The sequence below is a fragment of the Cricetulus griseus genome, chromosome 5 (assembly GCF_003668045.3).
Source record: "Cricetulus griseus strain 17A/GY chromosome 5, alternate assembly CriGri-PICRH-1.0, whole genome shotgun sequence".
Taxonomy (NCBI): domain Eukaryota; kingdom Metazoa; phylum Chordata; class Mammalia; order Rodentia; family Cricetidae; genus Cricetulus; species Cricetulus griseus.
The window spans coordinates 49,375,836-49,389,615 of record NC_048598.1 but is presented as its reverse complement, the minus strand read 5'-3'; the positions used below and the strand labels follow the sequence as shown (position 1 = coordinate 49,389,615).

Sequence of the window (13,780 nt, the reverse complement as noted above, 5' to 3'; positions counted from 1 at the left end):
AAAAATAGACCAAGGTACATAGCTGTATATACATGACCTAGATCAGTCCCATGCAGGCTCCCTGGTTGTTTATTCAGACTCTCTGAGTTCCTATGAGCTAAGTTAGTTATTTCTGTGGGTTTTATTGTGATGTCCTTGACCCCTCTCACTCATACAGTCCTTCCTCCCTCTCTTCAGTGGGATTCCCAGAGTTCAGCCTAATGTTTGTCTGTGGGTCTCTGTATTTGTTTCCACTAGTCACTGGATGAAAGTTCCCTGATAACAACTGGAATAGTCACTAATCTGATCACAGGAGATGGCCAGTTGATGCTATGTATCCACTATTCTTAGGAGTCTTACCTGGGGTCATTCTTGTGGATTCATGGGAGCTTTCCTTGCGTTGGGTTTCAACATGGCCCCAAAATGGTCCCCTATCAAGAATTCTCTTTCATTATTCTCCTGCTCCATCTACCCTCCAACCTGTTCCTTCAAGTTCCCATTCCCATCTGCCCCTAGTTGACCAAAAAAGCCATGCTTTGTTGCTACTTATGGGAGGCCTGTCCCTTTCTGAAGAGAAATGGAGGAGGAGTCCATTGAGGTGGTTGGGATTGGAAGAGAGGTTGGGGAGAAGGAATGGGGGGAAAGATGGAGGGGAAATTGTTTTCAGGATGTAAAAATAAATACATTTTGATGAAGAATAAACTACTAAATTCAGTGTAGGATTGAATTAAATCTTCTAGTGCTTATACTTCATTAGCTGTTTTGAAGGATCAAAGAAATAACAATATTGTTTCTAAGTGCTAATATTAAATGAATTTTAAATTTTGTTTTCAATAATACCTTTCTATTCATTGATAAAAAAGAGTAAGATTGCTACACAGACTACTTTATCCACATACATCCATGTAGGTATTAGCTATTTTTTTCCCTTCTTTGTATCTAAATTTTTCTTTCTTTTCAAAAAAAAGAAGATGAAATATCAAGTGCCCTGTTTACCAGCTGGGACTCTATCTGGCTCAGGACAGCTAACTTTCTAAGGGCATGGAGATTTATTGGCAGAGGTCTTTTGATTGCTCCTCTGCTTGTTCTGTTCTGTCCATTTGTCATTGCTGTGTTCTGTCTCCTTCACATTTTCCACTAGCTTTCTGGTTTTTTAGCCTCTGAAAAGTTCATTTTAATTTAATTTATAGTTTTTTAAAAATGTTATCTTTTATATTTTAAATAGTAATAGTATCTAGCATCTTTCCTGGGAACACTTGGTCTTTTTTCTTTCTTTCTTCACACTCCACGTTAAACTATAACCCACATTTAATTGTATCCTCCACTTAGTAACTGAGTCCATAACTACATTTGTAACGGATATTTACAGAGCAATCAACTTACCAGTAAATCATCATGCTACAACGCCTCGGTGGCAGGCTTCCTTCCTTATGAAGTAGTTTGCTTATGTGAAAGTCAGAAACAAGAATAAGTGAGGATGCCATGGATCCATGAATCCCATCGTCTTTCTCTTAAAGACAGAGACATTGGTCAGGTGGTTCTTCACAGCCCTCAGAATGAATCAGTCCTTTGAACACTGTGGCATATGATCTGTGGCATTTAGAATGAATGCATAATCAATTTCCAGGTTTTAAGTTCCAGTGTGTTCATACACACACAAACACTTTATTATAGAAGTGCTACTAAAGTAATACTGATTTTAGTACTGAGAGAATAGATCTTTTTAAGAAGAAAAAAATAAATAGAAATATTTTAAATGGACTGAGGTGTAGAGGATGTGAGTGACAGGGAAAGCATTATATTTTGGAGATGATAGTTGAGGGCCAGAAAAAAAGGAAGATGGCTACAGAGAAGCTCATGTTGTTTGATCATAAGAATATATGTCAGTCAGGAAATCTTCGTAGAAACACTAGATGTTTCAGCTACTCCTGCTGAAGCTGAAGAATGGCAGAAAACTTCGTTGTTCATTTTCTTATTCAAGAAAGCAAAAAATTGACAGCAGTGAACTTGGTATTTCACTGAGGAAAATCACAAATTATATGTGTTTTATGAAAATCATAAATTGTTTTCTTGGTATGTAAAGTTGAAGTGTACAGCAGTACACTGGAGGACATTTTCTGTATATGGCACAGCAGGCATGTGATATGGTCTGTTTTTCATTACTATTGCTTTTGTTGGAATGTGAAAAGTTAGGTGTTTTATGGTTCTATGTGAGATGACTGGGGAAGGAGATAGAAATATTGCTGGCGTCTATATGGCAGTGGAGTCTGAACTGCAGCTGATTTGGGGGTAAACATTGAAAACAGCTAATTCAACTTGCCATTTTATTGAATGATTGTTTAAATATGGAGTAGATGAGTTTGAGATTATATGAAATTTGAATAGCACACTGTCAGTAGCTGACTCCAAGGTGTTTTGGGAGAAGCATGTTTGGATAATGAAATAAAATTTTTAATACATTAATTAAATATCCAAAGTATCCAGATATGAATATTAAGCGAGTATTAAGAGAAGAGATTTGGGTTTCATATGAGATATATAGTTCTAAACACACACACACACACACACACACACACATACCATAATAAATACAGAAAGCACTTTAAAGCATAAAGACTAAGGACAGTAGGCCACAGAAGGATTGAATATAGTGGGGAAATCATCTTTTAGGTACCCTAAGTACAGCCCTATATTTAGAAGTTATAAATGAAGTAAAATCAACAAAAATAATTCATAAAGAAAAAGAACAGACAAATATTCGAGAGGGAGTGAGGATATGCCAACCCAGAAAATGATGAATTTCAAAAGGAAGAGGACATTTGTGAAGCTTGTACTGAGTGGTGATCATGGATTCAGGAAGGTGAATGTCATTGGTGATTACATCAGTTTTTTTTATTTTCTGAAATGGCTAAAATTTTATAATTGTATTTCTATCCTATTTTATGCTAGAGGAAAGCAAACTTCACTTGAATTCATTCATAATTTCAGAAAATGATTGTTAAGTGTCTATTGAGATACACCAGTGAATACAAACACAAAAACAGTGAACAAAATAACAGAAGAGAGTAGATTTCTTACCTCACACAATTCCACTTTCAGTGATTTGATGAATGGTAATCAATAGTATAACAAATAAAAATGATAAATACATAATAAATGATAGATAGTAAGTATAAAGAATGAATAGCACCTATCATGGCTGAGGAGAGGGTAAATGCTGAAGTAGGAAAACAAAACCAAACAAACAAGAACAAACAAACACACAAACAAAACATCATTGTGTTTTAAGAGCAGAATTCTTTTCGAGGATAATTTCTGAGCTAATTTTCAAGTGGAATTCATGTAACATCATTGGTCTAAGGTTAGACATTGTTATTATATGACCTACATATGTAACTCCTGGTTTTTTAAAAAATATATATAGGTAAAAAGTACCTGTGAAGAATAAAAATATAATGACCTGAATTTTGACAATTAACTGAGATCTGAAACATGTTTACAAGTAAGTGAGAAACTGCTGCTCTCTGCCATATGGGAGCCTAGAGCTCTGGAATAGCATTCCCACACAAATTTTTTAAATTCTTAACAAGCTATACAAATAATTATTTTCAGACTGAACAACATGAACACAGTGGGAATGTGATCTATAAGAATAAAATAAACAGCAGAATCAGCCCCCAAACAAACTCCACTTTACTCATGTGTAAGTATGTGCATACATATTTATACTCAAAAAGATGATCTAAGTAACACATTGCAATTTCACTGAATTGAGAAAACAGATAACAAAGGTTTCACTCAGAGGAAGCAGGTGAAAGAAAGGAATTTGTAGAACTATGCTCAAAGAGAAAAATGATAGATTAAAACACCCACTGTCTGCACTAGGATCCTTAAGCTAGTTGGCTGCTTAGCATACTCACATACATATGATAAGAGTACATGAAGCTAAGCAAAGAAAAATAATTAGGGAAAAAGTATCATGTGCACAAAATAAGAGCCAAACCTGTGTGCATAGAGGAAAAATAGAATTAAAAGTATATAATGGAAGGATCCTGTTGACTGCCTCAGGTAACTATTAGAGACTCTGGAGATGCCACTCCAGAAATATAAACATAAACCAATTGCAGAATAAGTCGTTAAAACTTAGGTCAGCAATGTTTAAGATGAAGTTTTCACGATATAATAACCACCAAATCAAAACACACATTATTTTTTAAGGACAATAAAATTTTATGTACTTATCAACACAATACCTTGTGAAAACAATAGTAAGGTACACAAAGCCATGTCTATTAATTTGGAAACATAGTTCATATTCAGGCTCTGTATTGGCCTGCCCTTGCGGTTCTAATAGGATAGACCCTCAGCTGCAGCCATTAAGAGCACCAAATATGCACATTCAATATGTTCCCTTTTAAAAAGACCCTGCCTACTTCTCCCTTTCTCTCCCTGCTTCTTTGCTTCTCTCTCTCTCTCTCTCTCTCTCTCTCTCTCTCTCTCTCTCTCTCTCTCATCTTCTCTCTCCTTTCTCCTCTCTCCTCTCTCTCTGCCTCTCTCTTCTGTAGCTCTTGCCCACAGAGGCGGTTCTCCATGCTCCCCTCCCTGTTTCCTCACTAACTTTCCCCCAGAAAAAAGAAAAAAAAAAAAAACTCCACCCAAGTTCTGTTGCCTGAAGTCTTTCTCCTGAGTGCTGTTTTTTGTTTTTGTTTTTAAATAACCACAAATGACCCATTTGAAAAAGATATAGCAGTGACAGAGGTGCCATAATTCGTAAACTTTTAAATCAATTTGCAAATATGCTGGCAGGATCTGGGTGGAACCATGTGCACCTGGAGCAGGAAATACTGACAATGAAATGTGGTTAGATAGGGCACAGGACATTTGTGACCACCCTGTCAAGCCTCCGTACCTCCGTACCTCAGTAAGTCCAGGTAGCACAGCTCAGCACTGATGATATGTGGGGAAAGAACAAATTAAGTGCAGAGTTATTTCAAGTGAGGAAATAGTACTGATTATACCAGGATGAAAGTACAGAATGCAGCACAATAGGAGGAATTAGGGGAAATCAAGGCTATCATTTGAAAATATGGATCTGCTAGAGTTTTCAGATAGACCAATGAAGACAGAGTATGAAGACAGGGAAAGCAAGAAATTAAAAGAAAAAGGTGTATTTACTGGGCAGAGGAGGTGACTCAGTAAATAAACTTGGTTTTTTATTTAAATTGGAAACAAGCTTGTTTTACATGTCAAACCAGGTTCCCTCTCCCCTTCCCTCCTCCTCTGCCCCACACAGACCATTATCCTATCCCCTTTCTGCTCCCCAGGGAGGGTGATCTTCAATGGGGGATCTTCAAAGTCTGTCGTGTCATTTGGAGCAGGGCTTAGGCCCTCTCCTATGTGTCTAGGCTGAGAAAGTACCATCTATGTGGAATGGGTTCCCAAAGTCCATTCTTTTGCTAGGGATCAGTACTGATCTACTACCAGAGGCCCCACAGATTGTCCAGGCCGCCTTACTGACACCCACATTCAGGGGTCTGGATAAGTCCTATGCTAGTTTCCCAGCTATCAGTCTGGGGACCATGATCTCCTCCTTGTTCAGGTCACCAAATTGAGTGGACCACAAAAAAAAAACAAACAAACAAACAAGCAAGCAAAAAAGTTCCCTTGTCACATAATAAATAAAATCCCAAACATACAGAATAAAGAAAGAATATTAAAAGCAGCTAAGGGAAAAGGCCAAGTAACAAATAAAGGCAAACCTATCAGAATTACACCTGACTTCTCTATGGAAACTCTGATAGGCAGAAGGTACTGGATAGATGCCCTACAAAGGATAAAGAAACATGAATGCCAGTCCAGACTACTATACGCAGCAAAGCTTTCAATCACTATAGATGGAGAAAACAAGATATTCCATGACAAAGCCAGATTTAAACGATACATGGCCACTAATCCAGCCGTACAGAAAGTTCTGGAAGGAAAACTCCAACCCAAGGAACTTAACTACACTCACAAAAATATAGGCAATAGATAATCCCACTTTACTAACAGCCAAAAGAAAAAAAAACCGTTGGAAATCCTCACACAATTTCAACAACAACAACAAATCCAAAACAAACAAGAATGAACAATCATGGTTATTAACATTCTTTAATATTAATGGTCTTAACTAGCCTATATAAAGACATAGGCTAACAGATGGATACGAAGACAGCATCCATCCATCCTTCTGCTGCATGTAAGAAACACACCTCAACTTCAAAGACAGACTGTACCTTAGAGTTAAGGGTTGGGAAAAGCTTTTCCAATCAAATGCACCCAAGAAACAAGCAGGGGTAGCAATCGTAATGTCTAATAAATTAGACTTTAAACTAAAATCAATCAAAAGAGATGAAGGAAGTCATTTCCTATTCATCACAGGAGAAATCCATCAATATGAAGTCTCAATTCTGAACATCTATGCCACAAATACAAAGGCATCCACATTCCTAAAAGAAACTTTATTATAACTCAAATCACTCACTCACTCACTTATAGTGAGAGACTTCAACAACCCACTCTCACCACTAGACAGGACCACCAGACAGAAACTTAACAAAAAAACAAAGGTACTAATAAAAGTTATGACCCAACTGGGTTTAATAGACATCTATATAGCATTCCATCCAAACACAAAAAGAATATACCTTCTTTTCAGCACCACATGGAACCTTCTCTAAAATTCACCACATACTTGGCCACAGAACAAACCTCAACAGGTACAAAAATATTGGAATAACCCCCTGTATCTTATCAGACCACCATGCTTTAAATTTAGAATTCAACAACAACACAAATTGCAGGAAACCTACAACTCATGGAAGTTGAACAATGTGCAATTGCATCATTCCTGGGTCAAGGAAGAAATAAAAAAGAAATTAAAGACTTCCTAGAATTCCACGAAAATGAACACACAATATATCCAAACTTATGGGACACCTTGAAAGCAGTGCTATGAGGAAAATTCATAGCACTAAGTGCCCACATGAAGAAACTGGAGAATAGTCACACCAGAGAATTAACAGCACAACTGAAAGCTCTAGTACACAAAAAAGTCAATGCATCCCAGAGGGGTAGATGCCAGGAAATAATCAAATTGAGGGCTGAAATCAATAAAGTAGAAACTAGGAAAACAATACAAAGAATCAATGTAAGAAAGAGTTGGTTCTTTGAGAAAATCAACAAGATAGACAAACCTTCATCCAAACTTAGAAAATGGCATAGAGTGAACATGCAAATTAACAATATCAGAAATGAAAAGGGGGATATAACAAAAGCCACTGAGGAAATCCATCGAGGTCATACTTTTAAACCTGTACTCCTCAAAATTAAAAAATCTAAAGGAAATGGACAATTTTCTGGATAGATATCACTTACCAAAATTAAATCAAGAACAGATAAGCAATTTAAATAGACCTATAACCCTTAATAAAATAGAAGCACTCATCAGAAGTCTCCCAACCGAAAAAAAAAGCCCAGGGCCAGATGGCTTCAATGCAGAATTCTACCAGAAATTCAAAGAACAGCTAATACCAATTCTCCTCAAAGTATTCCACAAAATAGAAGCAGGAGGTTCATTGCCAATAACCTTGGTACTCAAGCCACACAAAAACACAACTAAGAAAGACAACTACAGACCAATAAACTTGTTTTTGTTGCAATGTTGAGGATGTGAGTTTGATCCCCACACTCCACTTAAAAACCAGCTGTGGTGGTGTGGTGGCGGTATGCATCTCAAATCAAATCCTCCTGCAGCAAAATTTCAGATAGACCCATAATGTAATACAGCCAAACTCCAAAGACCCAATATTAGTTTATTAGTAGTTTGAAGAAAGGCCTGTCATCTCTGCTTTAGCCGTTTCCCTCTATCTTTACAACACACACACACACACACACACACACACACACACACACACACACACACACACACACACTCACACACAAACACCAGAACCAGCAAGTCCTGAGCTTGTAATTGTCCCTATACATCCACATTTTCATAAGATCATGTCCTTTGGATCCTGTAGTATATGGCCTTTTCAGATTGGCCTTGCTTTTCTCTCTCCTCAACAGCATTTGAGATTATCCATGGTGTTTTCTGGCTTGATTGGTCATTTCTTTTCACCATGAAATAAAAAGTTAGGTTATCTACTCATTGGTGGAAAGAGATTGATTATTTTTATTTGATTATTTATCTTGATTATCATAGAGTTCCTATAAACATTTATGTGTAGACTTTTGTGTGGACATGTGTTTACTACTTCTATAAATATTAAAGACCTTAATTCTGAATCAAATGTATATTTAATTTTGTAAATTTCCTTAAAATGATCTTCCCAAGTCATTTCCTGGCAAGTGACACTTCCTATCATTTCACATCTTTACTGGTGTCTTATGTTTTCAATATTTTGGAGTTTAGTTTAATAAATTTAGTTTGTAATACCCTCCATTGTGTTGATGTACCACATTTTCTTTATACATTCTTCTGTAGAGGGGCATCTAGGATGTTTCCAGTTTCTGGCTACTATGAATAAAACGACTAAAGATGCTGTGAACATAGTTGAGCAAGTGTCCTTGTGGTGTGGTGGAGCATCCTTTGGGTGTATTTCCAGGAGTGGTATAACAGGGTCTTGAAGTAGATCTATTCTCAATTTTCTGAAAAGTTGCCATATTGATTTCCAAAACAATTGTTCAAGTTTTGGACTGCCACCAGCAGTGGAGGAGTGTTCCTCAGCTGTTAAGAACAATAACATTATGAAATTTTGTGGCAAAGGATAGAACTAGAAAAGGTCATGGTGAGTGAGGTTATCTAGACCCAGAAAGACAAATATGTTTGGAGCCTACGCCAGTTGTCATCAGAGAGGCTACATTTGGAAGCTGAAGGAAACAGATGCAGACACCAACAGCCAAACAGTAGGCTGAGGTCTAGGAATCCTAGAGAAGTTGGGAAGAAAATGATTGTACAAACCAGAGGGGTCAAGGACACCACAAGAAATACCCACAGAATCATCAATCAGGGTGCCTCTGTGGGGTTGCATATATGTTACACTTGTGTAGCTTGGTCTTCCTGTCCAACTCCCAACAGTGGGAGTAGAGGCTTTCTCTGACTCTGTTACCTGTTTCAGGGACCCTTCCCTCCTACTAGGTTGCCTCATCCAGCCTTAATAGAAGAGGGGGTGCCTAGTCTCACTGCATCTTGATATACAATGGCTGGCTGATACCCATGGGAGGACCATCCCTTTTCCTGAAGAGAAACAGAGAAGGAGTGGATGGGAGAGAGTGGAAGTGGTGGTGGAGGGCCTGGAATGAGAGAAGGGAGGGGAAACTTTGGTCAGGATGTTATAAAAAATAAACAAAAAGTAGCTTTTTTGTATTCTTGTTTGTTATCTGTATTGTATTTCTGTAACTTTGTGTCTTGTCATCTAAATACTTAGGGTCGTTTTATGTTCAAGGATTGTTTTTAAATTGCATCTTCCATTGCCCCAGGGGGCCAGCCAGCAGCAGTGAAGGGCTCAAGGGGAATCCAAGTAGTTGGCACTTACTGGACTTTGCTATCTGAAAGGAGTTAGGGACAAAGACACTCACACTCTCTATTGATGGTTTTCTTCAGAACCATCTTTCTTTGTTCTTCTTTTACATTCTCTATTCTTTATTTTCATGGTGATTTCCTTCTCTCAATGTTGATGTTTTCCATCTTTGTTACTTATGTTTTATCCTAATTTTATTATTTCTGCTTGTAAAAGTTTCAAATAATATGGAAAACAGTTTGTGTTTGTTCAGCATTTACTGTTGGCTTCTATAAAGATCTTCATATGTAAGATGTGTTTTCTTCATAGCAATACTGTGTGATAGAAATGTGTCTGCATTTTATATATGGAAACTGGCTTATCCAAGCCCAGTTAGATACTGAGAGACACACAGGTTAAATCATTGTAAAACAACATAAAATAAATTTTAAAATATATAGTTCAGTGTTATTTGACAGTAGTTTTCTTCAATTTTGTGCTTCTGATGAAAGAAAAGACAAACATCATAATTAAATTATTTATAATGTCTTAACCTTAGAATCACGTTATATTAAATAACAGATATTTGTTTAAAGGCTATTAGTAATGTTGTTAGCGTCCTCATGACATGTGTGTGTGATCGTGAAGATGCCTATGTGCATGGATGCTGTCCTGATCTTCTGTTGACCAGCTTTTATGTAAGTTGAACACATTGTCTTGTTCAAGCTGCTTCAGCCACAGAGCAAAATATGTGACTGATAAGTGACAGATTAAGGAAGTCAGAGGTCAAGGTGCAAACAGATGCAGTATCTGGCAAAAATATTGACATATTGACAGCAGGCTTTTCTTTCTGTATTTCCATATTCAATTCAATATGTCTCCTTGTAGCACACATTGATGGGAGAAGTTGTTTTCATCTTCTTCCTTGTCCCAACAATATCGTTGAATAGAATTTTCTACATTTCCACTGTCCAGTATGACAGCTAGTCATATGAGGCTCTAAATATTTGAAGGGTAACTAATAAACTTGAACATCGGTATGAAGCTATTGACTACTAAATGGCAATGATAACCACAACATTGATTTCTAGAACCAAGCTGGTAGTTGTGTATCCTATTTTCTAACGATCTGCCCTATATTCTTTTTTATGTGATAACTATTTATACTTTTGCCAATGTACAAGATTTCACATTGAAAGTATAATTTCAATTTGATTTTCTTAGTGTCCTATCTTTCCCAGTACAGTTTATTCCATCTGAGTTTTCTTATCACTGTACACACACACACACACACACACACACACACACACACACACACTGGTGATCATAGAACAGAATCAAGTGCCTTACCTGTTACTGTTACACAAGCAATCTAATATGTTTTCTGCTTGGGTTCTCATTATAGTTGTTTTATTTCTTCAGGGTTTAAAATAAATTGATATTGGGAATCCCCATTATTTCTATGTGGATTGTTGTTATGATAAATACTGTATCCATTCTTTTATAATTGCAATTTTGCTTAGTATTGTTCAGCTACTATTCTCTCAGTCTATAATGTCCTAACTCTTAGTATCACTGACTGAATTAGGAATTAGACCCTTTATATAAATGGTACATTTTCTTAAGAGAGAGAAGCAGGGACATCAGAAGTCCCAAGCCATACCCATCTGCATAGTAAATTTGAATACAGTCTGAAATATATAAGACGAAGACATTGACTCAAAACAGCAAAAGCAAAAGCAAAATGACATCAACAATTTTTATGTTCAAACTTTAACTATAGATTTGACTATCTGACAAATGAATTGCCTTACTATTTTAATTTCTATATTATCAATTTAATACTTCTATTGTTAAAGTTATTCTCAGGTTATTTTGGCTATCTTATCATTTCAGGATCACCAAACAATTTTGAGAGCATGGGCTGTGAAAGATTTTGCTCCAAATTGTCCTTTGTATGTCCAGATACTAAAACCTGAAAATAAATTTCACATCAAATTTGCAGGTAAGTTTTGGTCTTCAATGACAGCCTTTGAATTCCTCCAGACTCTCTTTGCAATTTATTGTTTACATTTGTAAAGACAGTGTCAGTTTATTACCTCATGGTTCTGTAGGGCAGAAGGGATTCTTTTTTAGCAATCTATTTGAAATACAAGAATTCCTAACGTGTAATGATGTAATATCTTAGATGAATCTCAAATTTTGTCATATAACTTGCTGATTTTATCACTGAGTTTACCATGTACATTTCTAAGTTTATTTTGGGTTTTCAAAAGATGCTGTGAGTGCGTTTTGAAATATTCTCTCTGTCTTTAAGCTTACACATGGTCAATTCTCTGCTGTATGTAGTTCTTAAAGCATAAATTGCCTTAACATACACTGTACTACAGTATAATAGAGTAATATGCAATCTTTAATTTGGGTTAAGGACTTTCAAATAATTGAAAAAATGTTAATCTTCTGTTTTAATATTTTAGAGAAACACCTTTAAAAGGAAAGTTTCCCAGGACTAGGGAGATCAGGCTTTGTATCATTAGGTAATTGAACAATATGTTGGCTATTTTCCGAAATGGTTTTGTGGGACAAAGGGACAACTTTGTATCTGATCAGTGATTTGTGTGCTTTTCTCCCCAAGCATAACAGACGTGTTCTATATTGTGTTTTAATTTACCTCAACAGTCAAAGCTTAAAAACTTGTACATGTTAGTCCTTTAAGTAACATGCTACAAGTTATTGTGTACAATATGTCTGCCTATCTTTAAATGCTGACTTGTTAGTTTATTATGCCAAAATAAATATTGCAAATTAATTTTATATAATAAGAAAACAATGATGGTAGTGACACAGCATTAGATCTACTTTATCCAGTCTCGATCACAAACGACATCACCAGATGGTTTTCAGAAAATGCGTATAGGACAACCTGAAACACCTACTCTTTATGCCATCTGTGTATTATTGCAATTTGGAGGGTTTTTAGAAATTACCCCTTGCAGGGTTCTGATTGAGGTTGTCTGAGGTGGTGGTGTAGGACTCACAAAGCAGAAAAAAAGAAGTGAGAGTCATTCTATTGTAGATGTCTTTACGAGTGAAATGGAAAAATATATGGGAAGTAGCTCATTAAGTGTTTTTCCAGAATCCTGTTTGATGTAAACATTCATGTTTTTAACTATTATTAATAAATTAAAAAGGTCACCTTCAGGTAACATTAATGACATGAGCAGGAAGCAAGGTGTTAGTAAATATTAAATCTGAATGTCAACATTTAAGACTTTAAAAGCTCAGTTATGCAAATTAGTATTCAGAGTGATGCTCTCCTTTCCTCCTGAGCAGCTGTGCCTATTCCACCAGACATGCTCAGTGGTGAGGCATAAAATACACTTGGAAAACTTGTAGCTTTCTATTGAATAGTACTGCATCTAAATCTTAGGGCAACTGCTGCATGGAGTATTAAAAACGACTCATCATTTTGAATGTGAGTTAACTCACACTCAGAGGAGAAACCTACCCTTCTAACGTTTCCTTACCCAGCCATCAATAACATGTTTCCACTAGACCGATCATATGTGGTGAATTAGTCTACTATCAAGAAAGGTGTTACAACTATGTTGATTTTCTTTCAAATATTTCACTTGACATTATTTTAATAAACCTACAGAGATGAGTGTATTATTTAAAAACTCTTTCCCAAGGGTTCATCTCAATATTTCTTATTTTGACACATGTTAAAATTCTGCTTAATAGTGCTTTAAGTTCTTTTATAACTGAGATTACAACATTTCAGATGGGAGGCTTTTTATAGTATTAAAGATGAAAGCATTGTAGTTTCATTAAAATGCCATAAAAATATTAAGGCTGATGTATGAAGCCTTCAAATCAGTATAATTCATTTTGTATCCCAGCAAGAGTTGGGGAAGTAACAGATTTTTCTTAATAAAAGGAAATGGATAAAGCTGTCAGCTTTTGTAATAAATTGTTAAAATGATGGTCCCCAAGGAGCCAGACTCCATCATGTGTGTCCCATTGGTATGTGGTTTTGCAGCCCCTGAGCTGCATGTGCAGATGCCCTGTTCAGCTTCTGATAAAAAAGGGAAGCAAGAGGAAAAGTAAGACTCACCCCTCCTGGTACCTGATTGTGTATCTCCCTCTTACAAAGCAGCCCACTCAGGGCATGTTGAAACACAGAATTTAATGAAGAAAGCATCACAATTAAGTTGAGGTATTTAGGGTTGAGATCGCTATAGAAAATTAATAGC

The 13,780-nt window shown here is 36.3% G+C and overlaps 1 protein-coding gene across 3 annotated transcripts in view; it reads left to right on the top strand.

Annotated features, from left to right (window-relative positions):
- Positions 1-13,780, top strand: part of Kcnt2 (potassium sodium-activated channel subfamily T member 2) — a 339,295-nt gene that overhangs the window by 195,944 nt on the left and 129,571 nt on the right. For all 3 annotated transcript variants that reach the window (XM_035445603.1, XM_027417432.2, XM_035445602.1), the window contains exon 13: positions 11,421-11,529. In XM_035445603.1, the coding sequence (XP_035301494.1) occupies positions 11,421-11,529 (109 nt within the window). The remainder of the gene's footprint in view (positions 1-11,420; positions 11,530-13,780) is intronic.